Source organism: Helianthus annuus, chromosome 14 (genome assembly GCF_002127325.2).
Source record: "Helianthus annuus cultivar XRQ/B chromosome 14, HanXRQr2.0-SUNRISE, whole genome shotgun sequence".
Taxonomy (NCBI): Eukaryota; Viridiplantae; Streptophyta; class Magnoliopsida; order Asterales; family Asteraceae; genus Helianthus; species Helianthus annuus.
In genome coordinates this window covers 92,019,123-92,046,261 of record NC_035446.2, presented here as the reverse complement: position 1 = coordinate 92,046,261, position 27,139 = coordinate 92,019,123, and the positions used below count along the sequence as shown (strand labels likewise).

Below are 27,139 nucleotides of genomic sequence, written 5' to 3'. Positions count from 1 at the left end.
GCATGTTGACATCGAGCTGAACCATAACACTTTCGTTCTTACTTGTTCATCCTGCTCGGACAGGAATCACCCAAATCCGGCCGGTGAACGGTTCAGAACTGGAGTTTAACGTTTAACCCGAAATCGGTGATCCTCGTAGATGGAATCCGAATCTTGAGCCACAGACAACTGTTAGAATGGTTAGTGTGTTGGTCCAAGCTCCGTTTCTTCCGGTTTTGAAAGCATTGAGTGTAAAAGAGTTGAAAGAAAGTTGGAAATCCTTCTTTCAATCCTTCGCACTATGTGAATGTTCAGATCTGTGATAGATCTTAGCTTGTTTATGTGGAAATCAGTTAGATCCAAGCTATTAATGGTGGAATGAGGCCAAAACATGATGTTCTTGAAGAACACCATGATGACATCACCCTTGAATGCTTAGATCTTGGTGATTTCACGGTTAGAAATCAGGATTTGAAAGATAGAAAGGTGTAGGAGCATGTTTTGATCAAGAAAGTACAAGATTTAGGATGAAAACTTACCGGAATTGGAAGAAATATGAGAAAAGAAGGGGAGCACGAGCTGGTCGGTCAGAGCTTTCCAAAAGTGGTAAAGAATGACAATGACAACCCTATCTATAGGCTTCCCAAAGAGGAAAGGGCTGGCCGATCGGCCAGGCATCCCGATTGGACAGCCTGCTCGATCAGACAGTAAGTCCGATCGGCTGGGCTGTTCGATCGGCTGACACCCTGATCGATCAACAGCCTGGTTTGAGTGTTCGGTGCGACGATTTTCGATATTTCGATTTCGATTGCAGACGATACGAATTCGTTAGAATTTCCTATTCAAATTACTTTTAATCCCAACCACTATATCTAACATACAATCATCTACATTCCACACTATCCTTACGTTACCATTCGTCATAATTCGATTTCGATTGCATTCGATTTGAGTTTCGAGTTTCGATTCGAGTTTCGATTGATTCGATTGATCACTACACAAAACATAAAGTAAACACGCACAAGTAACACATAAGGCACACACACACGTATAACAACAACCACAGTTCGTATAGTTCGAGATTCGAGTTCGATGATGGTTACATCGGTTTGATTACTGATTAGCTAACTTTATCGCATTGTTACTTTCTACTATTCACAGTCGTAAGTCGGTTCGCGTTGATAAACATTCGATTACTTCAATTCTTTCTGATTTACAACACTTACTCCACATAATACAAATAAAACTGAAATAGACTAATTACAGTCAAAGAAGTCAAAGTTGACTTGGACTTTGACTTTGACTTTGACATTCGAAACACGGGGTGTTACAGCCTCCCCTTGCTTTGGGAATTTTGTCCCGAAATTAGGCTCGAAGCTGCACAGCACCGTGCATGATTACCAATTTCACGCTTCAGATCTTCATTTGAACAACTGCGGGTACTTAGCCTTCATGTCGCTTTCGAGTTCCCAAGTGAACAATCAGAGCCTCATTTCAACTTCATCTCCTCTGAATTTCAACTTAAATTCATCACCAGCAAGACACAATTTACTAACAGAAATCAAAATGAAAACACATACACAATCCTTCATACTGCTCGTGTGTTGTTTGATCTTAGTTCTCATATCGGCCGTTGTTGTATCGGAAAACATTCTCGGAGTTGCTCCGAAAGGTGCAATTCTTATTCTAATGTAATCAACTATTAATCGTTTCATTATTCTCAATTTTAGGTTTTTTTTTAATTTCTGTTGTTGAACAGATGAGGAGTACTACAAGGTTTTATCTTCTTCAGGAACGATTAAGTGCAGAGATGGATCTAATTCGTTCACAAAGGCACAACTTAATGATGACTTTTGTTCTAGATTCATGGGTATCTCATTTGGATCAAAGGCTGGGATTGGAAGTTGGTTTTCCTGGTTCTGTTCTAGATTCATGGGTTGGTTAGGGAATAAAGGAAGTTGATGAAACAATGGTTAACCGGGCAGGGTTAACTCACTGGTCTCGTCAAGAAAGGTTAATCCCTTCCTCTCGAGGATCGCTGGCTGGATCACCGGTGGGTTGATCTCCTGCACAAGGAAACAAACCGTGACTCGTAACAAGGAGGATGGGGTGGGGGGTGCTCCTTGTTACCACTCTCCGGCGTGAGAATCAGTAGTTTGCTTGGGAAGCAAAGTAAGATTGTAGTAGTAGTTAGGGGGTTGTCAAGAGATACCTCAAACCTGGTTTGGGGTTGGTATTTATAGCCGAGGAGTGAAGGAGGAGGTGGATGGATAGACTGACGGCATGCTGCACCTTTGCAGGTGTGTCAGACATGTCGGCCGTGGAGACAACGCCACGTCAGTCTGTCGCTTCCGTAGACCTAACAGGTGACTGCCATTGGTTCCACTTGCACTGTGGTGTCAGTCCCACTTGTTGAGCGTATAGGATGCGGTGTTAGCCGCATCGCTGCCTGCGGTAACATCTGATGTTATCGCGTCTCTTGCTAGTGATCAAGAAATACGCGAGATGCGGTGCTGGCCGCATCGTCGCCTGCGGTGACTGTTGCTGTTATCCAGCTTCCTTGTATTGATAGAAGTGTTCACTGGACGCGGTGCGAGGCCGCATCGCTGTGAATACTTCCGTTTTCATACACCAGATGTGATGCTATGTCGCATCACTCTACCGTTCTCATGTTCCATGTAAGTCCTCCTTCGTTACTAGATAGATTGGTTTCAACCCTTGTGTCGACGCGTTCTCGCATGGGCACAAGTAGGTTGTTAGCTAGTGGGGGTTTTGATAAGGGTAATGGTCACTCGCGGTCGATGCTGACGCGAGATCTGGGACCATACCCCTTCAAGTCCCCCCAGTCTAGTGTTGCTGCCACATACAAGTTGTATGTGGGAGGAGTACTGGACTATGGTGTTTAGAAGGTAGTTGGAGTCTGGAGAAGATCCTAGACCATGTGGATGGTCTTTTCTGTTTGTAAATCAAGCTGGAGGTCTGGAAGGGTCATTTGACGCCTCTTCCGTACCGGTGAAAATGTTTCGTCTGATGCGAAATTCTCAGCCTTTGGCTGGTTGCCACCTGTTGGTGTGCCGAACCAACTGTAGGAATTAGTTGGAGGAAGTGTACAAACTTCGAACCAATCTTTGAGATGTGGTTGAAGGTGTGCACAAACTTCGACCCAACCTTTGAAGTGGTGAATGAAGAAGAGAGCATGTTGTTCCCATGATTGGATATCTAATGATGATTCCTTTCGTGGGGTGTTCATGTTCTTCCCATTAGCTCTCAAGTAACCGCACGTCCTTTGCGGTTACCTCGTTGCTTGACATTGTTGGCCACGGTTGTGGGAGCAACGTTGGGCACTTGCTTCATTGTTGGCCATGTTTGGTCGAACAATGTGATTCTGGATAACGGTCAAATAAACATGATCATAGGCATGGTAATGCCCATCATTGTTTATTCTATCCAACGTACAAGTAGGGTAACAAAGTCATAAGCAGACTTGTTACCGCTTGTTCGACCGCTTGCTGTTCGACAAGGGCTCGTATGATTATTGGGGATTTCGTCCGCATCTCTTCCTTAGGCACCTTCCTTCCCGCTCCAGTACCGAGGAGTTTGCCTTGGAGTAGTTTCGTCCCTCGATGTGGAGTTAGTTGTGGCTCTATCGTAGCAACCATTTCCGGAAGCTATGGTTATGTCCGCAGTGACTCATGAGTGTCTGCGGTTTTGCATTCCCATATTCGCTCGAAACGGGTGTGTTGCTCGGATGCGGCTCTTGAAGGTTCAGGAGTCAGGGTTGCTGATGTGCGCGCGCGTACATTCCCTTCCTTCTTCAAGTTAAAGAAGGTGTTCATGTACCATCTGCGGTTGTGAACCGGACAGGAGGGATTTGAAGCTTGAAGAGAATGAAGGCAATGCGGTTTACCTATTTCTGAGATGCGGTTCAGTCCAAAGAACAATGCTGGTTCTGAGTATCTGACACACCTGAACGGGCTCGTGTGTGTCATTTCCGCATATTCCACGTATGCTCGTGGGTAGTGCGGAAAGGTATTATACCCCCTTATAGTGTGAAGACATATATTTTTGCCTATTTTTAGGGGTATGTAAAAAAAATGATATGCGGTATGGGTTATGGTGCGGTATACCAGAGAAACCGCATACCGCTTGCAATTGGATAAGGTAGTCGCTTTTTGTTACATACATGGCTGAGCGCACGTGTGAGTTGGTGGAAGTTGGTGAGATTATCTGGCATGTGCTGAAATGAAAGGACATTTGCACTGCCCGAGGCATTAAATGCACTGTAGCAAGGAGTGTAAACGTCTCCTATGTCAGGCGCGTGGGGGGCCACGCGCGCGAGGTAACCGTCAGCGGAAACGGCGCTTGACACGTGGTGTCGCGCAATTCGTTCTTTTTGAACGTGATGATTCGTTTTCTCCCTCCTCATTAATTGCGATGGGTATATAAGGGGAAACCGTTCGTGGTTTCCCCTCACTTGTTCAAAATTTCAAAAAATTTGCCGGTGAGAGAAAAGAAGTTACTTTATCTTCTCCGATCAATTGTTTGAAGTTTCCGGTGAGGTTTTCTGAGTTTAGTGTTTCTACTCACTTTCTTTCGTTTCTTCGACATTTCTGATGGCTGAATCATCAAGTCCACACAATGTGGAGGGTGAAAACCCGGAGCCTTCATCGCCGGTGGTGGCGGAGGAAGAAGAGGAGGGAGCCGCCGGTGGTGGTTTACCGGTGTTAAAGTGGACCAAGAAGACCTTTGATCGTCTGATTCGTGATATCCAAATGCCCCCTGAATATGGGGCCTGTTACCCATCGGATGGTGACACCGGTGCCGATGCTCCGGCCGGTTATGTGACCATGTGGGCAGACTTTTTTGGTGACTGTAATCTCCGGTTACCTTTGACTATTTTTGTTGTTGAGGTTTTGGAGTGGTACAAGGTCCACATTTCTCAACTGAGTCCGTTTGGTATGATTCGGATTCGAAATTTTGAATCCACCTTTCGTGCTCTTGGCATCGAGCCTACCGTTGGAGATTTCCGACGGTTTTATCAAATGACGGTGTCTTTGGGGTTCTTTTCTTTCCGTCAACGAGAGGGTAGTCCCAAGCTGATGACTCCTCCCAAGGGGATGACGAAGTGGAAAATGAAGTTCTTTTACATCAAGGCTGCTGCGATTGTTGGCAATATGGCGTTTCGGAATGTGACCGATACGATCATATCAGAGACCATTGCAGTCCCTAGCACGAAGTCGGTGGAGTGGTTTCCGCAGTTGCAGACCATTGAGTCGGTGAAGCTGAGCAACACACAGTTGTGGGTGTTGCGCATGATGCTGACAAGGAGGAACAAGAAGTCAAAGCCCGTGGTGTGGGAGAAAAGTGGTGGTACGTACTTTTCATTTGTTTAACTTCCTTATCCCCGTATGCGTTACTGACTTGTGCGTTTGCTATCAGAGGATGCTCCGTTATGGAGGATGTTTGCCCCGGATTTCCAGGGTCAGGTTGAAACAGTTGTTTGTGCGGATGGCGAGGAGGAGTTTAATGTTATCATTCGAGATAACTTCCGGGTGCCTACTGAGGCCGCATTAGCAGTTGAGTTGCCGCGAGGCAAAGGTATGTTTAGGAATCCTTTATTCTTGTGATAACAATAATGGTTGCACTGACTCACCTCTTGGATGGTTTTCATGCAGGTGATCTTGGGGCCTTAGGGGACCCTGATGCGAAGGGTGTGCCTAAGAGGAAAACGGTGAAAGGCGTGCGCTTTCGCCAAAAGAAAATACTGGAGGTCACTGTTGTGCCTCATCTGGTACCGCAGGCGGCAGGTATCTCTCACTCTTCTTTCCGTAGATACTTGGATTATGTGATAGTATCTGATACCCTTGAGGGTTTGGGTACAGCTGCGGGCTCGTAGTCTGGTGCTGGGAAGAGGCAAGTAGAAGAGACGGCCGCTGGTGCCGGTGGACCGAAACGTCGGAGGTTGCAGTCTAAGAGGACTGGTCCGACATCAAAGAAACCGGCGGGTACTGTTGGTAAGTGTTGTATTGTTTGTCTCAAGTGTTATGTACAACTTGTGTTTTGATAGCTATTTGACTTTGTTTTGCAGAGCTTCAAGATAAAGATTTTTCTATCTTTAATGCTCCGTTGTCACCTCCGCATGCCGCGGGTGCAGGTGCGGGTGCGTCAAAGGAACCTTCGGCACCCTTTGTCAAGGTGGTGCCTGATTCGACCGTGTAAACGGAGGGTACCGCAGAGAAGGTCGCGACCCAGATATTCGATACCGTTGATTCGTCCAACAATCTGATCTCTCCCAATGAGGGTGATAATTCGGGTATGCGGTTTTCTGATTCTGGGAAGCAAAAGTCTGATGCAGAGCCGCAAAAAACTGTTGCTGAGGTGCGGCAGCATGATGCTGAGCCGCAGAAGTCTCCTGCTGGTGAGAAGGGTACCGGTTCGTCTGCCGGTGGTGCGGGTTATGATGGGCCTCCAATTCAGCCTGGGGAGTCTGAATTGGAGTATTATTACCGCACCTATACCCAGGGTCGAAGTACTGTTTATCACCGACCCCCCTGGACTGTTATGCAGGGGGATGATATTTCCAACGACCCTTCTGCGTGTACGGAGATTCTGGGTGGTTTGGGCACCCCCTTTGAAGTGGAACGTGCCCGTGCCGCCCCCCGTGAGTTGCGCATCAATCAACTCTCCACCTTGCTAGTAGGAAGTTCCATAGTGGCTAACGCCATTTTGGAAGACTACAAGGTGTTAGGCCGCAGAGAGGATGAAGCTGCTCGCATGCGGGCCGAAGCGGAAGAGTTGATCAAGGCTGCTCGTGCGGGTGCGGAGCAGCTTGAGAAGGATAGAGCTGCGTTTGAGAAGCAGAAGCAGACCTCGGAGTGGGCTGCCACTGCTCAGCTGAAACAGGTTCGTACTCTTGCCAAACTCCTTTCTGATGAATGCAAGAGTTGGAACGAAAAGTTGTCCAACGAGCGCAAGAAGTGGAATGAATCTTGGGCTAAGCAGAATGACAATTTGTTACGTGCTCGGCAAGAGTTGACGAACGCCAAGGCAGCGAACGTTGCCTTGGGCAAAGAGAAAGCTGCAGCTGAGGCAATTGCGGTTAAAGCGCAGCAGGCGGAGGCCGGGGCCATAAAGGCGTTTGAAGAGGCCAAGGAAGCCGGGGCGCGTGCTGCGAAGGCCCTGGAGGAGGCGGAAGAGAGGGAGAGCCGTTCTTCCAAGGCTCTTGAAAAGGCGAATGCTGAGCGCATTCGTTTGGATAAAGTTGTTGCCAGCCTTCAGGTATGACTTGTTACCTTTGTTTTATATTTCCCTGCTTTTTGAAAATGTTTACTGAGTAAACTGTTTTCTGCTCTTTGACAGGCTGAGGTTCAGACCCGGGAGGTCGCGGTCACTGACCTCACAGCCCGCATGACTGCAGTGGAAGAGCGGGCCAATGTTGCCGTTGAGGCCAGAGATGCTTTGACCTCTTCGTTTAACCAACTGGAGGCTGACCGTGAATGGATGCGGAGGCATGGTATCGCGCATGTAAGTATGTTGTGATGTTTGTGCCAAAAGTTGACCATATGCTGACTTTATTATCCTTGTGTTGCAGATTGTTCAGTCCATTATGGATGCTCCTGAAACCGCAGCTGGTTTGGACTTGGTCAAGCAGCGTGCTCGTGACGCTGGCTTTAAAGCTGGTTATAACCGCTGCATTTCCCATATGAACGTCATGTCTATAGGCGGTGTTATCGAAGAGCGATCCGGCTTTCGGGATGTGGATACCGAAGGTCGCCTGAACGCGGCCGTAACCTCCTTTTATGATACGTCCCTCTCTTGTGTAGAGAAGTTGGACGACTGTTTAGAGGCTGCGGATTACGTTGACCGGCTGCGGATGCTGTATGCTGATGCCGAATAGGAGGATCCCGCTGGTGGTGCTGGAGATGACGCGGGTACCAGCGGTACGAAATAGGGTTTAGGGTGGCAAGTGTGCCCCCTTTTTGTTTTCCCCTTGTATATATTAGGAACTTTATGTAAATCCATTAAGCACCGCGTGGGTGCTTGAATTTTTTGAATATAAAGTTTTTTGTTTAATGTGTACAAGTGTTTTTAATTCTTGCATGTTTGAACGTATGTATGCGGAACTTTACCCATTTGTGAATGAGGTCAAGTATATTCCATACCTTTGTCGTATGAGTACGCGTCAATTCTGTTATTTACCCCGTTGGGGTTTTAGAATTGTGGAAGCTTTGTAAAAACTTATATATCCGGAACTCTACCCATTTGTGAATGGGGTCGAGTATACGCCATACCTTTGTCGTATGAGTACGCGTCAATCCCATTGTTTGCCTTTTTGGGCTCAGGAATTGTGTTAAGTGTTAATAAAAACTTGTTTATCCGGCCGGATAAGTATGCAAGTCTTTTTGCCTTTTGCTGGCCTATTACAATAGTTGTGTGTGGTTACCACTTTGTATGGGTACCGCGAATGAAGATTTTGCCCATCTGTTTTTGGGATACCGCAAAGTGGAACACGCATTTGTAATAGTAGTAACAAACAATAATGTATAAAATTGCTTATTTATTTATTTGCCAATGGCCTGCGGCCCGGTATATTACATAGAAAATGTAGGAACATGGCTTACATATAACAGCGTCAAAGCTGTTGTGCGTTCCATGTTCGTGCGATAGGTTCGCCTTCTAACGTTTGTAATTTGTATGCGCCTTTCCCTAAGACCTCTTTGATGAGGTAGGGTCCTTCCCACTTGGGGGCAAGTTTGCCTGGGCGCTCAGCATTAGATGCTTCGTTGTCGCGTAGGACGTAGTCTCTCGGATTGAAAGTACAAACGCGGACGCGCGTGTTGTAGTACTTTTCAAGTTTGGATTTATATTTGGCCTCGTTGATGGCAGCGTTTTCGCGCCTTTCTTCCAAGAGGTCCAAATCGATCCTGCGTTCTGTGATGTTGTCTATTTTTTCAATAGCCAACATTCTAGGAGAGGGGAGACCTACTTCCGCGGGGATCACCGCTTCTGAACCGTAGACTAGGCTGAAGGGTGTTTCCCCATTGCTTGTTTTTGGGCTAGTATGGTGAGCCCATAAGATACTTGGGAGTTCATCGACCCAGCCACGCCTGGCTATTCCCAACCTTGCTTTGATGCCCTCGACTAGGATTTTGTTGATACTCTCAACTTGGCCGTTTCCTTGCGGATGTGCCACGGACGAGAATATGTGTTCAACAGTTCTTTTAGCCATTTTTGAAATTCGTCAGCAGCAAAGTTGGTGCCATTATCGGTGACAATGCACATTGGTAAACCGAAACGGCAGATGATGTGTTCCCAAATGAATTTTCTCGTTATCATAGCAGTGGTTGAGGCGAGCGGTTTTGTTTCTACCCATTTTGTGAAGTAATCAACCGCTACTATGATAAATTTGACCGCACCCGTAGCATCAGGGAAAGGTCCCACAACGTCAATTGCCCATTTCTGAAAGGGCCATGCGGTTGTGACGGGGACTAAGTTGTTCTTTGGCCGCAAAGTTTTTGGAGCATGACGTTGACAGTCGATGCATTTGCGCAACTCTTTGACGACGTCCAGGTGCATACCGGGCCAGTAATACACGGCATTCATGATTTTGGCCACTACCATGCGTGGTCCAGCATGTATGCCACATATGCCCTCGTGTATCTCTCGGATGAGGTATGTGGCATCCTGGGGGTTGACGCATCGTAGTAGTGGCCCTAGGTATGATTTGCGGTATAAGATACCGTCTCCCATTTGATAATGGCACGCTTTGTATTGTAGCTTGCGTGCCTCTGATTTGCTTTCGGGGGTCACACCTGATTGCAGATATGCGATAATAGGTGCCATCCATGATGTTGTACCGTATTGAATGACGTTGACTTGGCGCAGGGGTAACGAAGGATTTTTGATGCGGGCCCAAGCGTAGAAGAGCGGGCCATCCGGTACTTGGAGGCCCAAGATCGCGTCACAAAAGGGGCTTCACTGGAATGGCTCTGACTTGGGCTACGGAGGTCCGTTTGGGGCGTGTGACCAGTCAAAACGAACGGGAGAACGAGCTCTATCTTGCTGCAAACGGCCTACGGCGGTTTGGGTCATCGTCCGTGCCGAAAAAACGCTTATTTCTATTAGTTTTTTCCATTTTTATGTTTTTTCAAGTATTTTGGGCATTTTGTTTTTGGGCTTGTGTTTGGCCCGTTGTCTTTTTTAGGCCCGTTTCGAATTTCTGTCTCTATTTATGTATTGCCCTAGTGAAATGAAAGATCAGAATTGAATTTTGAGAAAACAGTTTTTTCACTTCAAATTCCGAGCCCTTTGGGTTGAATTTTGGGGTTGGGGAAGAACGACACGGGCATTCACAGAATCAACGTGTTTGATCTTCATTATCGTACTACTCACTACATCAATTTTGCAGAATTTCGATGCGTATCTCCTTTGCCAAGTGCTGGAAGCTGGTGGATGCGAGTTTTGATAGTGCATCCGCGGACTTGTTTTCACTTCGATTAATATGTCGAATATTGAACGAAGCGAATTTGGATGTTAGTTGCAGGGCTTGCTCGAGGTAGAGGATCATGATATCCCCCTTTGCGGCATAGTCGCCGCGTATTTGTCATGCAACCAACAAAGAGTCGACGTGTGCTTCTAGATGCTGCACGCCGAGTTTGACTGCTAAACATAGTCCTACCAGTAGGGCTTCATATTCGGCCTCGTTATTTGTGCTTTTGAAATCGAGGCGGATGGCATATGTAAGTTCTTGGCCACCAGGGCTGACGAGTCGCAGACCTGCGCCCGCACCTTCCTCGTTGGAGGCACCGTCGGTAAATAGTGCCCAAGTTTCTGAGGAAGATGGCGTTGGTGCAGGGTTTTGTGCTTGTTCGCATTCTTGGATGCGATTCACCGGTACTTCGGCAGCGAAATCAGCTAAGATTTGGCCTTTTATCGCGGGGCGCGGTTTGTAGTTCAACGTGTGCGCGCCAAGCTCTATTGCCCATTTTGCTAATCTCCCAGAAATGTCAGGTTTGGATAGGATCGGGCCGATCCTGTAATTGGTTAGCACTGTGATGACGTGATTTGCGAAGTAGCGTCGCAACCGTCTTTAAGCGTGCACCAATGCTAGCACCAATTTTTCCATTATTGAGTACCTTGTTTCTGGGTCGTTGAGCATCTTGCTGATATAATAGATGGGTGTTTGAACCCCCTCCCGCTCCACTATCAATACCGCACCTACCGCGTTGTCCGCGGCAGATAGGTATAATATGAGTGGCTCCTCCTTGCGTGGTGCGGTTAAGGTTGGGAGTTGTATCAAACACTCCTTCATTTCCCGGAAGGCGTTTTCAGCCTATGCGGTCCACTGGAATTGTTCTTTCTTTAAACAGTTCCGCAGGGTCTTGATGAAAGGATAAGACTTAGCTGCATGGTTGGCTAAGAATCTGTTGAGTGCCGCTAGCCTGCCGGCTAATCGTTGCATATCTTTCATAGATGAAGGCGATGGCATGCGCTCGATCGCCTGAACTTTCTCCGGGTTTACCTTGAATCCATCTTTTGTCACGATGAACCCAAGGAACTTGCCTTCTTCCATTCCAAACGAGCATTTCCCTGGATTGAGCTTTATGTTAACGCTTCGCAGAGTCTGGAATGTTCTTTCAATGTCTGTGAGCATGGTATCTTCCTCCATGCTCATGACGACTAGGTCGTACATGTAGATTTCGACACTTTTGCTTATTTGGCCGCGGAAAGTGTCGTTCATCAGCTTTTGATAGGTTGCGCCCGCGTTGCGCAACCCAAACGACATTTTTGTATAACAGTAATTCCCGGTGGGAGTGCGGAATGCCGTTTTGTCTTCATCCTCGATCGCCATTTGTACCTGATGGTACCCTTTGTAGCAATCGAGGAAACACTTCCATCTGAATGGTGCGAGATTATCGACCTTTTCGTCGATTTCCGGAAGTGCGTAACAATCCTTGGGGCAGGCTTTGTTAAGGTCTTTGTAATCGACGCACATGCGCCAGCCCCCGGATGGTTTTTCTACCATAATTGGGTTGGATAACCAAGTCTGGTATTTGACTACCCGCAGGATGCCTGCGGAGAGCAGTTCTTCGACTTGCCCTTACATCGCCTGATTTTTAGCGGACCCAAGGTGGCGTTGGCCTTGGATCACCGGCTTGATACCTGGTGAGGTATTCAAGTGGTGTTGCGCAATATCACGCGGGACCCCTGTCATGTCTGCGGGTGTCTATGCGAAAATGTCTTGGTTCCCGAAGAGAAGCTGCTTCAGGTGCGCTCTTGTGGTCGGGGACAAGGCGTGACCCAATGTAACCTTTTGTTCTGGGTATCTCGCGTTGAGAACCCATTTCTCTGGTTGGTTGCTGGGGGTAGGCCTTGCGACCTTGGTCGGACGTAGTTCGTCCGTCATCATGACGTCTTTTCGTGCGTAGATTATCGCGACTCCCGATTCGGTTGGAAAACCGACAACAGAGTGGGGGACGGATGTAATCATATTGAAATCGCCTTGGGATTCTCTCCCAAGGAGTACGTCATATCTGGAGGTGTGAGGTAAAACCATGAAGTTTACCTCTTCTATTCTTGTGTGTCTGCCGCTGGTAAGACGCACAGGAAAAGTGATCTGGCCCAGGGGAAAGACAGTTTCCCCTGCGAACCCGGCCAATGGGTAATCTACTGCTTGCAACCGATCTTTGTCCTCCTGGTCGAACTGGTTGAAGCATTATTCGTAGATTATATCAGACGTACTGCACGGGTCGATGAACAGACGCTCGGTGCAGTAATGTGCCAGTTGGCCTGTAATAACGACGGCGCGCCTATCGCGCGGTCCGCCTTGGACTTTTGGAAAGACGACTTGCTCGTCTTTCCAGTCATTGTCCGGCCTTCTCGCCGCTTTGCGCGGCCTACCTTTGCCTCCGTTGATCATGTGGGTGGAAGCCACGTACATGGTTCTCTTTCCGGAGGAGGTACCTTCGCCATGAGGGGTGATGCGCTTGGTGGGTTTTTACCCACCTGGCAAAAGGTGTTGCAGTTTCCCCTCTTTTAAGGCCCGCTCAATCTCCAGCCGGAGACTGATGCAGTTGTTGGTGGTGTGGCCCGAGTCCTTGTGATACTCACAGTAGAGTGTGAGGTCCTGATTTTTCTTTGACTTCATCGGTTGGGCCGGTCGCAAGAATTGCGGGTCCGCCAGAAGGACCTCGCTTGGCGACATGTTGATCTCGGTCCAGTTGCGGTCCCGAGAATCTTTCTTTGGTGCCCGGCTGTCCCGTTGAGGGCTGCGTTTCCTCGGGTCAAACGGGTTGGTCCGCGGGACGTATGGTTTGGAAATATCGCTATTCCCTACGTCCCGGTTGCGTTTATTGTTACGCTTGGACCCGTGGTTGGAAGTTTCGGCCTGGGGCTCTGCCTTTGTCACATGCGGTTCGAGGGACCGCTGTGTCTGGGCATATGTCTTGACTGCGGTCATGACATCTTCCCATTTTTTAGGCAAGCCTTCTTTGCCAGAGATGGTCATAACCATCTGCCTATCTTTCACGGCCCTGATGAAATGGTTCCGTGCCATTTGATCTGCCACGTCGCCTATTTCCAGGCACTCCTTATTGTATTGGACAACGAATGCTTCTAGGGATTCGTTGTCTCTGCGCTAGATATTCATGACGTCCAACGAGTCACGCGTGTGACGTCGTTGTTGGCTGAAATGAGCGAGAAACTTGGCATGAAAGTCCTCGAATGAGTCCAGTGATGCCACTGGCAAAGAATCGAACCAAGCCCTGGCCAGACCCGTAAGGGTCCGGGGGAAAAAATTGCACCAAGTGGGTTCATCCCACTGGCCATTGCACCCTGCGCCTATGAAAATGTTCATGTGGTCATCCGGGTCGGATGAACCACTGTATTTCCCAACGTTGAATGGGAATTTTGTTGTGGTGACATGGGCGTGGGCTATTCGCGGGGCGAATTTGGAGTTTTCGGCCGCAGCTTTCGGCCTATAGGGCTGGTTCTCAGGGCGTTTTGCAGCCCTGAGGTATGTACTACGGGGGTGAGTGGGAGGAACATAGTTGCGTCCTCCCGATCTGCTGCAGGTGTCATGGGAATCCCCAAAATATGTACGGTCTTCCGGGTCGGTACGACCATACCCTTCGGTGTATGGCTGTGGGCCCAACCGGCTCTGAATTCCAGAGCTATGTCGGGATGCGGATCGTCGTCTGTCCTCAACATAAGGACCTAGGCGGTATGCACTGGTCCCCTGGTGTTGGACCCGTATGCGGAATCATCCTCGTTGATTGTGTGGACCGAACAGTAAGAGGATCTGCGGTCGTCACGTCTGCTTCCCGAAGCTGGACGTGAATGTGATCTGCTGTCGTATTGTAAAACACGATCGGCAGGGGTGTGCGGTGCTGGGGTTGGCCCAGCTTGTATGTGCGCTTCCGCACATGCGCGGTTGTTTGTTGCGGCCAGCAGGGTGGCCTGTTGGTCATACCAGATGTGGGGGTCCATGTTCGGGGGGATCACAGATGCGTACTATGATAAGTCGTGTCTGAACGTTAGGGATGGACCCCTTTGCGTTGATGTGCCGATATGGCCCGGATTTGGTTCCGGTGGGGTACTCCCCACATTTCCTGTGTTGGTGGGGAGTGGATTATCCCCTGTAGTATTGTTTTGGTGATCAGTCATGATTTTGAGAGAGGACAAAGGATGATCGAAAAAGTGCTAAGAGTAGCGGTGGGCGCCAATGATGAAACAATGGTTAACCGGGCAGGGTTAACTCACTGGTCTCGTCAAGAAAGGTTAATCCCTTCCTCTCGAGGATCGCTGGCTGGATCACCGGTGGGTTGATCTCCTGCACAAGGAAACAAACCGTGACTCGTAACAAGGAGGATGGGGTGGGGGGTGCTCCTTGTTACCACTCTCCGGCGTGAGAATCAGTAGTTTGCTTGGGAAGCAAAGTAAGATTGTAGTAGTAGTTAGGGGGTTGTCAAGAGATACCTCAAACCTGGTTTGGGGTTGGTATTTATAGCCGAGGAGTGAAAGAGGAGGTGGATGGATAGACTGACGGCATGCTGCACCTTTGCAGGTGTGTCAGACATGTCGGCCGTGGAGATGACGCCACGTCAGTCTGTCGCTTCCGTAGACCTGACAGGTGACTGCCATTGGTTCCACTTGCACTGTGGTGTCAGTCCCACTTGTTGAGCGTATAGGATGCGGTGTTAGCCGCATCGCTGCCTGCGGTAACATCTGATGTTATCGCGTCTCTTGCTAGTGATCAAGAAATACGCGAGATGCGGTGCTGGCCGCATCGTCGCCTGCGGTGACTGTTGCTGTTATCCAGCTTCCTTGTATTGATAGAAGTGTTCACTGGACGCGGTGCGAGGCCGCATCGCTGTGAATACTTCCGTTTTCATACACCAGATGTGATGCTATGTCGCATCACTCTACCGTTCTCATGTTCCATGTAAGTCCTCCTTCGTTACTAGATAGATTGGTTTCAACCCTTGTGTCGACGCGTTCTCGCATGGGCACAAGTAGGTTGTTAGCTAGTGGGGGTTTTGATAAGGGTAATGGTCACTCGCGGTCGATGCTGACGCGAGATCTGGGACCATACCCCTTCAGAAGTAATTGTGGTTTTGGCACTGCTACTTGGTTGAAATCATGTTCCCCTTCTACATTCCCAGACATGTGAAAATTGGCTAATTGTCTATCCAATTCTTCTCCCCATAAAGATCTAGCTTCTGGATTTTGGGTATTTTTCTCAGCTCTATTCACTATTCTTTGTTGTTGAAATTTTCTCATACTTTTTCTTCTCTCCAATTTTGCTTTACTATACCACCCTCATTTCTTAGGGGGAAAAGGTTCTTCGGATTTGGCTTTAAAAACAAAGATATCCTCAGAATCGACTGTGTATCCAGGGGTTGGCTGGGATGTTCCTTCATCCATTGGAGAATGAGGTAGATGACGATAAGTGTCAGAAGTACCCTGATCACTCATACTGTAAACTAAGAAAATTGTCAAAACGACATAAAATAATAATGTACATATTTACATTGAATAACACACAAGTTATTTCCTAACACAGTAGGTTAAAATTTAGGTGTTAAAAGAAACACCTAAATGGCTTAAACCAGTGGCTCTTATACCACCTTTTCTCGCAACCCCCAACCCCCGGGAGCGGGAGCCGCGAACACGAGCCAGTGGTATCGGTGTTTATTAATTTGGTAGCGGAAATGAGACATCAGGATCGTAGTTAGGAAATAAATTTCAGAGTTTCAAAACACCAAACTTTTGTATTAAATAAATGGGATAAAACCCATATTTCATTCATAATATCTTTATAGGGATAAACCCTAGTTGCTGAAAACATAAATTTTTATTTAGGCAACTTTATAGCCACTTTCTTTAAGCCTTCAGTGCTCCATAGCTGACTTCTAATAGCTTTCACATCAAGTTACCTGAAACACGTTTTAAAAATATTTTATCAGCAAGAAATACTGACGAGTACATTACAGTTTACAAAAATAAGCTTTTATAACTTTACAATACTAAGAGCGATGACAATGTTCATATCTACCCAATTACTCATTCAGTATTTGTCACGTTGGCAGTTATAATGACCGTGGTTATATTACTATTGGCTAACTCTTTGTCCAATAACAACGCTTAGTAAGTAGTGTATACAAAACCCCACATACCGACAGTAATTGTATAGACTTAATCATTGTAAGTATAACTGAAAACATTTGAGATTTTGTAACACATTTTGGTAGAAAAGAAGAATGACTCACATTGTAAACTTATGTTTTCTACGGGCTTACTGGTAATATTTCTTGATTATTTTCTTGAGTTTCTATTAAAAACATACAATGCACGTGTGTTAGTAAAATAACCCAAGTCACTTTAGCCATACAACACAAGACAGAACCCCAACGGACTTAGTCAGGCAGAGCCTCGACATGTGTTGGTGGGTCCTAAATCAATCGGGTAGGGTAACGAATTAGTGATCGGGGGTTAAAATACTTACAACGGGCAGAGTTTCGCGAATTAGGGGTGCACTACTTTGAAAGAAACAAAGATTTAGAAGAACGGGGATTTCGAAATTCGATCTAAATGGTGCAGAAGATCAAGTCCCAGGCCAGGCTTTATATAGCCAAAATGGTTCAGCCCCGCGTGTCGCGACAGGATCCTAGGATCCTTCTGCGTGTCGCGGGAGCGACCTATTTGGCCTAGACTAGCCTTGTGTTTCTAGCCATGTGGTGTCGAGATATCTGGTTTTGACACATCCTAGTGTCTTTCGCGTGTCACGGAAGGTTTAGGGGTAACCCCCATGACCCCCCCTAAACCCTAAATCCTGTTTTTCGTTTCGAGTCGCCCCGTACATGTTTTGGGGTCTCAATTAGGGTTCCTTGTAATGTGTTTTTGAGTGTTGTTACAAATGTTAAGTAGTAATTGTGAGATAGCAGATTAACATTTCCTCAAACCTAGTTCGAAGTGGGTATTTATAGCCGAATAGTGAAGAAGAAGGGCCAATGGGCAGCTTGATGGGCCTAGGGCCTGACTGACAACTTGTAGCTTTCCGTAGACTTGATAGGAGCGTAGTTCACGGAGGTGTTAGGCGCAAGCAGAGGTGTCGCCACATGTCCTGTTGTACCAATTGCACAAAGGAACACCCGGCGCGTGGCCTGCTGGGGTTGTTAGTTTGTCCATCAGCTTTATTACAAGTGGGCTGGACAACTGCGTATATTGTTAGTGCCCGGGCATACCATTTGCTGGTTGGTCACGGAAGTCAAAGTGACAGTTCCACTTGTATAAAAATAGGATGCAGGCTTGCGTAGCCTCGCCACGTGCGGTAAATTGCGCATATGTAAGTCTACACATTTGTACATCACTATGCACTTCCTTCGCCGTTCCGCGCGCGCCCGCGCAGGACCGCAGGGAAATGTGTTTGACAGAAAGTGAATGTAGTAACTACTATTATCTTTAGTAGCAATTACCGTATTTCGTGTATGTTGCCGAAAACAACCATTTTCATACACAAGGTGAGATTCTCATCTTTCTTTGAGTGGGAAAGTAAACCGGGTTCGCGCGTGCTCTCACGAAGTGAGGCAAGTTCCTTGTTGATTGGGACAATAAGCCGGGTGATGGTTACTCGCGCCTAAATCTGGTGCGAGGTTTGAGACCATACCCCTCCAACTTGGCACTGATTCAGATTCCTTGACTCCTGATACTAGGTAGAAACTGTTAAGTGCGTGTCTCAAACAATGTAATTGTATTTTGTTGTATCAATAATTGTAACTAGGGTGCTACAAGAAGGGATTTGAGCATTTGGTATCAAATCTCGATCCCGTTCCGATACCGTCCCGGTCCCGAATATACCGTACCGAATTTTTTCGGTACCGGAAACGGTATCCACTTTTTGGCATTTTCGATATCGGTATTTTCGAGATCGGTACCGTTTCGGTATGGTATCGGTAAAATACCGAATTTTACCTTCAAATACCGCTACCGTACCGTACCAACATATTTCGGTATCTGTATCGGTACCCAGTTTTGATGAAATTTGGGATCAAGATTTTCAAGATCGGGACGGGATTTGCTCATCCGAAGAAGGGAGGGTATGTACTTGGCCCATATTTACCACAAGCAATCGATCCGTAACATTTCTACAAGTAACAACAAAAATATGTCTCGGCCGGAAAAGGATAATAGAAGATGAAAGTCCTAAACCCGTAACGACGTCGTTCTACTGCGATCGAAGTTAAACCCCTTCTACTTCTCGCCTCTCAAGACTGCAATCACAGAACCGATTCCGATCAAATGCACGACCACATAATCTGAGAATCGCCTGAACAATCAGAGCCTCATTTCAACTTCATCTCGTCCGAATTTCAACTTAAATTCATCAAATTCGACACCAGCAAGACACAATTTAGTAACAGAAATCAAAATGAAAACACACACACAATCCTTCATACTGCTCGTGTGTTGTTCGATCTTAGTTCTCAGATCGGCCGTTGTTGTATCGGAAAACATTCTCGGAGTTGCTCCGAAAGGTGCAATTCTTATTCTAACGTAATTAACTACCGATCGTTCATTATTCTCAATTTTAGGTTATTTTTTTTAAATTTCTATTGTTGAACAGATGAGGAGTACTACAAGGTTTTATCTTCTTCAGGAACGATTAAGTGCAGAGATGGATCTAATTCGTTCACAAAGGCACAGCTTAATGATGACTTTTGTGATTGTACCGATGGGACTGATGAGCCAGGTGTACTAGCTGTTTTGATGATGTTTGAAGTGTTATTTTGATGTGTTTTGATTTAGTTGTGTTTATGTTTGGTGTTGCAGGAACGTCAGCGTGTCCATCTGGGAAGTTTTATTGCCGAAATGCGGGGCATAGTCCGCTTTCGATATATTCTTCTAGGGTTAATGATGGGATTTGTGGTGAGCAAATTCTCATTTCTTGTTATTATATGCATATTTTGTTAAATGGTGTGAAAACATAGCATAAAGTTCATACTAGAGAAAGATAGATCTGTTCGTTTGGCTATCGACTTAGTTTAGAAAACCGCGAGGTGCACGTCTGTGTACGATGAAAAAGCTGCATATCTCTCGTATCTTTTGCATATAAACTTATCTATCAAGTATACCTTTCATAATTTTTTCATACACTAGGTTGTTTATACATATAAACCTCCTACGGACTCTAGTTCTGACCAATTTGGACTCAGAACTACATGAGCGCGCCTTTTTGTCATTGAGGCGTTTTCCTCGCGCATCAGGCACACTTTGTAGAACCAAGGTTATCGAGTATATAACTGACTCGGAAGCTTCGAATATACATTAGTGCCTACAAAACAAGGCAGACAGAATGTCTATTCGAATACTGACATGATGCTCTGTGAATTGATTTGCATTGTGGATCATACAGTCTTAGAAATTTTATGTTTATGTGTATAATTGACACGGAAGCTTCAAATATAGATGTGTAGAAGAGATGCGATATGTTACTGTTGAAGACTTTAAGTGTTACATGTAGCTTTATGGATTGAAATGTTATTAGGCTTTTGGGTTATATGGGATATTCTTCTTGCTTGGCTATCAGTGTTTGGTGGTCCATCTTTAATAATTTTGATATGGGATATTCTCCTTGCTTGGCTATCTGTGTTTGGTGGTCCGTCTTTATTAATTTGGACATTTCTATCAAAGCATGGGTTTTCCTCTTCAGGTGCTTCTGATGTACTTGAAAACGTATTTGAATATGTCGTCTAGTTGACGCGTTACTTGTTTGATAGATTAGTCAGAAGTTCAAGTATAAAATGCAGGCATATTGGTACAGATGATCTTGTGGATACTGGATACATAGTGACTTAGATGCATCAGAGATGTGTTTCTACAGTCTGTTAATAACACTGCTTTAGGACACATTAGAATATCCTTTCTCTATATAAACGCTAAAGGTGTCTGTTTCAGTTCTTGTTGCTGTTGCAATGCCACAAAACATGAATCATGTAGACGTCTTGGTATCTTGTTAACTAATGTATTAGTTGATATACTCATATACAGTGTTCATTGCCATTAGGATGTTGAAAAACCGCAAAACATTTCTTCTTTTAAGTTTTTAACAGTTTGATATGTTATCACCTGAGCTTGCTGCAGTAGGAGATTACTTGACATGATGCCAAATTACGAATAAAGCATAACATGTGGTTATCAAAATGATCCAAATTTTACTTATCCTTCTTACCCTTTGTATTTTTGCTTGCATTTGTCATGAATACTAACCTTGTTTTATTGAGCAGATTGCTGTGACGGAAGTGATGAATACGATGGTAAAGTTAAATGCAAAAATACCTGTTGGGAAGCTGGGAAGGTAGCACGAGATAGATTAAGGAAAAAGATCGCAACATTTCGGGAAGGCCTCACAACAAGAAAGCATGAAGTTGAAAAAGCAAAACTTTCAGCAGCGAAGGATGAGGAAGAGTTATCTAGGTTAAAGAATGAGGAAAACATACTTAAGGGGCTTGTGCAGCAGCTTAAGGGTACTTTGTTTTTTTTTTTTTTGAAAAATTGTTTATCTAGTTAACTATAAGATCCGCTCTGTCTTGTATATCTGCACAATCTTTACATACGTTAGTTTCATTTTATGTTTATTCAATATGGAATCTGTTACCTCTTCTTTAGAGCGTAAGGAACAAATAGAAAAGGCAGAGGAGAAAGAACGCATCGAAAGAGAAAATGAGGAAAAGAAGAAAAAGGAAGCTGAAGAAGCAAAGTTAAAGGAACAAAAAAGTGAAGAAAAAGTGAATGTTGCGGAACAAGAATCGGTAGGAAGTAAATCTGATGATGAAGCAGGGGCTCATGATCACTTGCCTTCAGATGAGGTAGGGGTGAGAAGAAATCCAAAAAAAAAAAAAAAACCAAACGAAACCGAAAAAAACCGATCCGGAATTTACGGTTCAGTTACGGTTTTGCATTTTATGAGAACAGAAAAAAGCCGAACCGTATAACCTAAAAAATCATTTTTTAAATGTTTGTTATATATTGATTTAGGAATTATTAATTTTATTCTTGAATGTTAAGTATTTATAATAAAAACATTAACATTTTCATTTATCTTTGAAATGATTTATCCATTGCCTACAAGAAATAACAAAATTTAACATAAAAACTAAATGATTTTCAAAGTATTATAAAATAAAATGTCTTAATAAAAACTTTGGAGAAACATAAAAATAGATTAGAAGTTAGGTTTATGTTAACGAGATTAATTAAAAAGGTTAAACATATAACTTAAATGTAAACATCTAAGAAAGATTATTAAATATTGGATTACACCTTTTATTTTTGAATCTTACGTAATGTTGTTCAAAAAGCTGGAAAAACCACCGTTGCTAAAACCGAAACCGAACGGTTTTCAATAACCAAAAACTGAACATTTTGGGTTTCAATAACTAAAAACTAAACATTTTGTTGATGTCTGTTTGTTCTTTACTACCCAATTTCTCGTGATTTACTGTGTTTATTCTAATAGGATCTAAACAAGGCCCCTACTGATACCGAGGCTGTAGTGGCTCACAATGATGATGAGAGGGATGCGTCTATTGACAATATCAAGGAGGAGGTAGTTGTTGAAATTCATGTTATTCTCTGGTCTCTAATGATATTTTTTTTTGTGTTTTAGAATACTATTTATGTTTATTGAACCTTTTCTTTTTGTATAGCATGCTGAAGAGAACGACGAACCATCTAAAGTTGCACATGAACATGATCCCGAGGAATCATCTAACGCTTCACATGAACATGATCATTCTCAGGCGCCTGGAAGTAAGGTACGTTCTTCGTCATTTTGAGCTATTGCAACAGCTATTGGTTACATGAAACCTTTTAAGTAGGGCTGCAAGCCTGCAAACGAACCGAACGACCACGAACAAGGCCATGTTCGTGTTCGTTTGTTAAGAAAATAAATGTGTTCACGAACTGTTCATGAACACTTACCGAACAAGTTTTTTTTTTTGTTCGTGTTCGTTCGTTAAGAAAAAAAAAACGTGTTCGTGTTCATTTGTGTTTGTTCGTTAATTTTAGGTAACAAACACAAATGAACAAAAACAAACGCAAACGAATACAAACAAACGTTCATGAACACAAATGAAAACAAACGAACACAAACAAGCGTTCATGAACGAAAACGAACATTTATTAAATATTTTATTAAATATACAATACACTATAATTTATTAAGTATTTTATTAGTGAGAATTTTGAATTATTAAATAAAATATAAAAATTAAAAACCCTAAACACGTTACCAAACGTTCACGAACGTAAATGAACGACCGCAACCTCTATTCATGTTCGTTCATTTAACTAAACGAACGAAATTTCTTGTCCATGTTCGTTCATTTGTTAAACAAACGAACATAAACGAACTTCCCGCCGAATGGTTCACGAACTGTTCGCTGCACGTTCGGTTCGTTTGCAGCCCTACTTTTATGCATACCAAAGTGGACTTTTCTGACGATTAATAAACAATTTTCGCATATTATCCCTTTCCTTTTTCAGGAAGAAGATGCATCTGAAGATACCGATTCATTATCAAGGGAAGAGTTAGGTCGTGTGATTGGTGAGCGTTGGACAGGGAAAAAAACCGAGGAACAACATGAAGATGCAGGCACTGCTAGGCATAATGATAATGGTGATGATGACAATGATGATGATAATGAATATGATGATACATCTGATAACGGACATGATGAGGAGTACGGTGGTTATGATACGGAAACCGAGGAAGACCATCATAAATACGAGGATGATGATCACGTGAATAACGTTGGAGATGACCATTCCAGTGATTCCCACAAATACAAGTCAGATGACGAAATTGACATGTCAGGTGAATAAATGTTCTTTGTGATCTACCTATATGCGTTAATTCACCGTCATTTATTTTGATCTTATTATTTTCAAATTTACATATGCTTAAGATATGGAAAGCACAAGCAATCCGTCATGGCTGGAGAAGATCCAACAAACTGTGCGGAAGTTTTTAGACGCTGTTAACCCGTTTCAGACTCCAGTGGATACATCTGGTAATAATGAAACTTCTTTGTTCATTTGAACATAAAGGCATTCTCAAAATCACATGAATCATTGTTTATTAATATGTATTGTAGAATCTGAAAATGTGCGAAAAGAATATGATGATGCCAGTGGGAAGCTGTCTAAAATACAATCAAGAATATCAAGTTTAACTAAAAAGCTAGGACACGACTTTGGTAAGTTATATACATATTTTTTTTTTTAAAATTTAAAACTATTCCCTAAATTGGATTGACTCTTAATAATCTATTTTTTATATTATAGGCCCAGAGAAGGAGTTCTACTCACTATACGGTCAATGTTTTGAGATAAAAGAAAACAAGTTACAAACTTCATATTCCCTATGCTGAATTTAGAGTTCTTTAGCGTTTAACCGCATTATGCTGAATTTGTTCTTTTATTTTTTATTTTTTTAATCTGCTTCAGGTATGTTTACAAAGTATGTCCATTTAAGGAAGCCACTCAAGAGGAGGGCCACAGCACAACTCGTTTGGGGTATGTGTTTATTTTTCCGTTAAACTGTCACCTGATTTCGGATTTTTAACGTCTTGAATATATATATTTTTTAATTTTAATGAGCTTGATTTTCTATTTTTATGTGTATAGGCAATGGGATAAATTTGATGAGTCACACAGAGTCATGGTCTTTTCAAATGGAGACAAATGTTGGAATGGGCCTCAAAGAAGCTTAACGGTATCCAACTTCATTATGTTATATTAATTCAGTCATATAAGGAGGTCGATTCAGAACAATGATTCATGTGTTTTCTTTCTCAACCTGTAACAGGTGAGATTAAGATGTGGATCAAAAGTTGAACTTGCTGATATAGATGAACCAAGCCGTTGCGAGTAAGTAAACACCCCCCCCCTCTCCAACTCGCGCTTTAAAAATGCGGACTTAACAGTACTTATTTTTCACTGCAGATACTCAGCATTGTTAACTACTCCATCCCTATGCCAGGAAGGAAGACTCAAGGTACGTGTTATACCTATAGGCAAAAGATCAAATACAAATAATCTTAACATACTAAACATACAAATTGAAGGAAAACCCAAAAAGACAAGGTGGCATTTTTGTAATTACCACCAACTATCAAAGTTACAACCAAAAATACCTAAAAAAACACAATTTTTTTTTTAACATTTTTTATTAAAAAATCGCTACCTTTCGTTAGCAAAAAAAAAAAAAAAATTTTTTTTTTGGCTGCTACTAAAAGTAGCGATTTTTTAATAAAAAATGTTAAAAAAATAAAATAAAATAATTTGAAACATCTGGTCGATACGTATGGAAAATAAAAGATAACTATCACTAACCCGCTTCCTACATTCTAGGTAAATTAGAAACTAACTTACTACCTATTAAGCTAGAAGTACAAGTGAACAAGCATTGAAAGTAAAGTGCATTAACATAAATAAAGAAAAGTAAAAATTAATTAATCAATCCAATATGAACATACCCAAAGTAATTAATCAACCCAATATACTCTTTTCTCCTGATCCATGGAACCATCTTTGACCCAGATTTATATCAATTAGTATTAATTATTTATAAACAATTACTTATTAAATAATAAAAGAACATAAATATTAGTATTAATTATTTATAAACAGTTATTAAATAAAAATAGAACATAAATGAAAGATTAGTTTTTTTTTTTCTAAAACTTTTTTTATTATTATTTTTTTTTAACTTGAAGCTGTTTTACAACGAAAAAAATTAAATCGGATTGTAACGGTTGATTTTTGGAAGCTCATGAGCGTGCATGAGCTCACGACTCACCGCTCACGCAAGGGCGGTGTGGTGTTCCAGCGAGCGTAAGCCGACGTAGCTGTTTTTCCTCTCCTTGCTCACGATGCAATACACGGCCCTATTTCTAATGTAAAAGGAAGTGGGTCAAACCTGTCCTTGAAGGCCATCTAAAGTGTATTTAAATGCATAAAATCTCCTAAACCACTTGACTAAAAAAGTTATTATCATAAGTCATAATAACACTATAGTTTTTGTAATATAGTTAGATAGAAATGTTTGTGCGTTGGCCCGACCAGACCAGACCGTTTTGGCGTTTTCTACATATTGCTCCCTGTATTGGATCTTCTGATTGTATTTTGGGTTGCGTTACAGGAACTAGAAGATAAACTAGAAGCGGTGAACAAGGATCAACCTCAAGGTCATGATGAGCTTTGAATAGGTAACGGGTTTTCACAGTTACCAAAACAAAATTTGGACTAAAAATGTATTGGTCAACCGTAATTCAACCCAACCCTCTCGACCCTCCTATTTTACCACCACCTATATTCGTGTCATCCTCCGCTGGCCTTTGCTTATTAGGTTTAATCTTCAATTCTTAGATTTAAAAAACGATAATTTATGTTAGTATGGTAATAATTTTTTGCAGGTTAACAATCTTATAGATCGAAGGTGACCCGACCCCTGTCCTTTTTTCCATTTTTGTACTGAACTTGCTAAATAGGATAAATACAACACTTCCATGAAATGTGGAGCCGAGAGTTGAGACTAGAGAAACCATTCTTATAGTAACTTGTACTTGATGCATTGATAGTTGAACTTCGGCGTCTGTGTTAGGGGGACCGTGAATTCATTCTTTTGTAATCGAGTTGAAAAAACGCTCCTATGATGTTGCTTTTTGTCTACATGACAATTTGCATATTGAATCCCCGGCATTCTGTTGAAGTTCAACTTTATACTTTGTTTTTTCTTTAGTAATTATGCCAGTTTTATGACTGTACAAGTCTTGAATCATGATTCATAATGTTTTTTCACAACAAGAAAGTCGTGGATCATGATTCTTATTGTAGTATTGATTATCTAGAAGGTCAAACTTATGTTTTGCACAAGCATCTAGAAGTATACCAAACTGAGGTTAGTAGGAAACCATTAGATAATTAGAAATAAAGTAATAGATTTGGCTTCGACTTTCATTAAAACAGAGACGATTACAGACTAATGGCAGGTAGACGGGCAACAAGCTGCGTCACTACCCCCTAATGAACTCTTTCTTAAGTTTTAGAATTTAGATCATGTTTAATGGATGGTTGGCATATCCTCTCTTACGTTTCTTTCGTTTATGAAACGTTTCATCTTTTATCTGTTCAAAGCGGTTTCTGTAGTTCGTATGTATTTAGAAATTTTCATTAGGGGTTCATAAGCAGCGGAAACAGATCACAAAATGTCTAAATTGAAACAAGTTGACTGGTTAGGTTGTTTTGATATTCACGTATTTCGGTTTGCAGTTGGTTTTGAGTTCTGATAGTTTGGATCTTGGAACCGGTCGTGTGAACCAAATCGACTGAACCTGTATATTTTAAATTTTTAATACAAACCAACAATTTTGGAAAAAAAAAAAGATTAAAAAAATTAAACCGTCAAATTGCTAAAATTGGTAGGTTTAGATGAGGCCATCAACATTTTGTAGTTAGTTCTGATTTTTGATAGTTTGGATGCTGGAATTGGTCGTGTGAACCAAATCGACTGAACAATCTTCATATTTTAATTTTTTAATACCGAACATCATAATACTTAGTAAATCCCACCAATAGCAAAGGTTAAGATAGCGTCTAA

At 43.2% G+C, this 27,139-nt stretch overlaps 1 protein-coding gene across 3 annotated transcripts; it reads left to right on the top strand.

Moving 5' to 3' along the window:
• The first annotated feature begins 1,496 nt into the window (after positions 1-1,496).
• On the top strand, positions 1,497-26,267 carry LOC110908656 (glucosidase 2 subunit beta). Of its 3 annotated transcripts, XM_022153611.2 has the most exons (18): positions 1,497-1,651; positions 1,739-1,812; positions 19,177-19,228; positions 19,309-19,404; positions 20,763-21,002; positions 21,145-21,350; positions 21,995-22,084; positions 22,185-22,292; positions 23,023-23,353; positions 23,445-23,549; positions 23,634-23,735; positions 23,824-23,881; positions 23,986-24,054; positions 24,166-24,253; positions 24,347-24,408; positions 24,484-24,535; positions 25,682-25,748; positions 25,956-26,267. In XM_022153611.2, exons 1-17 carry the CDS (start codon positions 1,546-1,548, stop codon positions 25,742-25,744), a joined length of 1,902 nt encoding a protein of 633 aa, XP_022009303.1. In that variant the 5' UTR covers positions 1,497-1,545; the 3' UTR covers positions 25,745-25,748; positions 25,956-26,267. The 3 variants fall into 3 exon arrangements, with proteins under 3 accessions (XP_022009303.1, XP_022009304.1, XP_022009301.1); XM_022153612.2 differs by lacking the exons at positions 1,497-1,651; positions 1,739-1,812 and adding an exon at positions 18,608-19,013 and having other exon boundaries at positions 19,103-19,228; positions 21,145-21,344; XM_022153609.2 differs by lacking the exons at positions 1,497-1,651; positions 1,739-1,812 and adding an exon at positions 18,608-19,013 and having other exon boundaries at positions 19,103-19,228.
• The last annotated feature ends 872 nt before the right edge of the window (positions 26,268-27,139 follow it).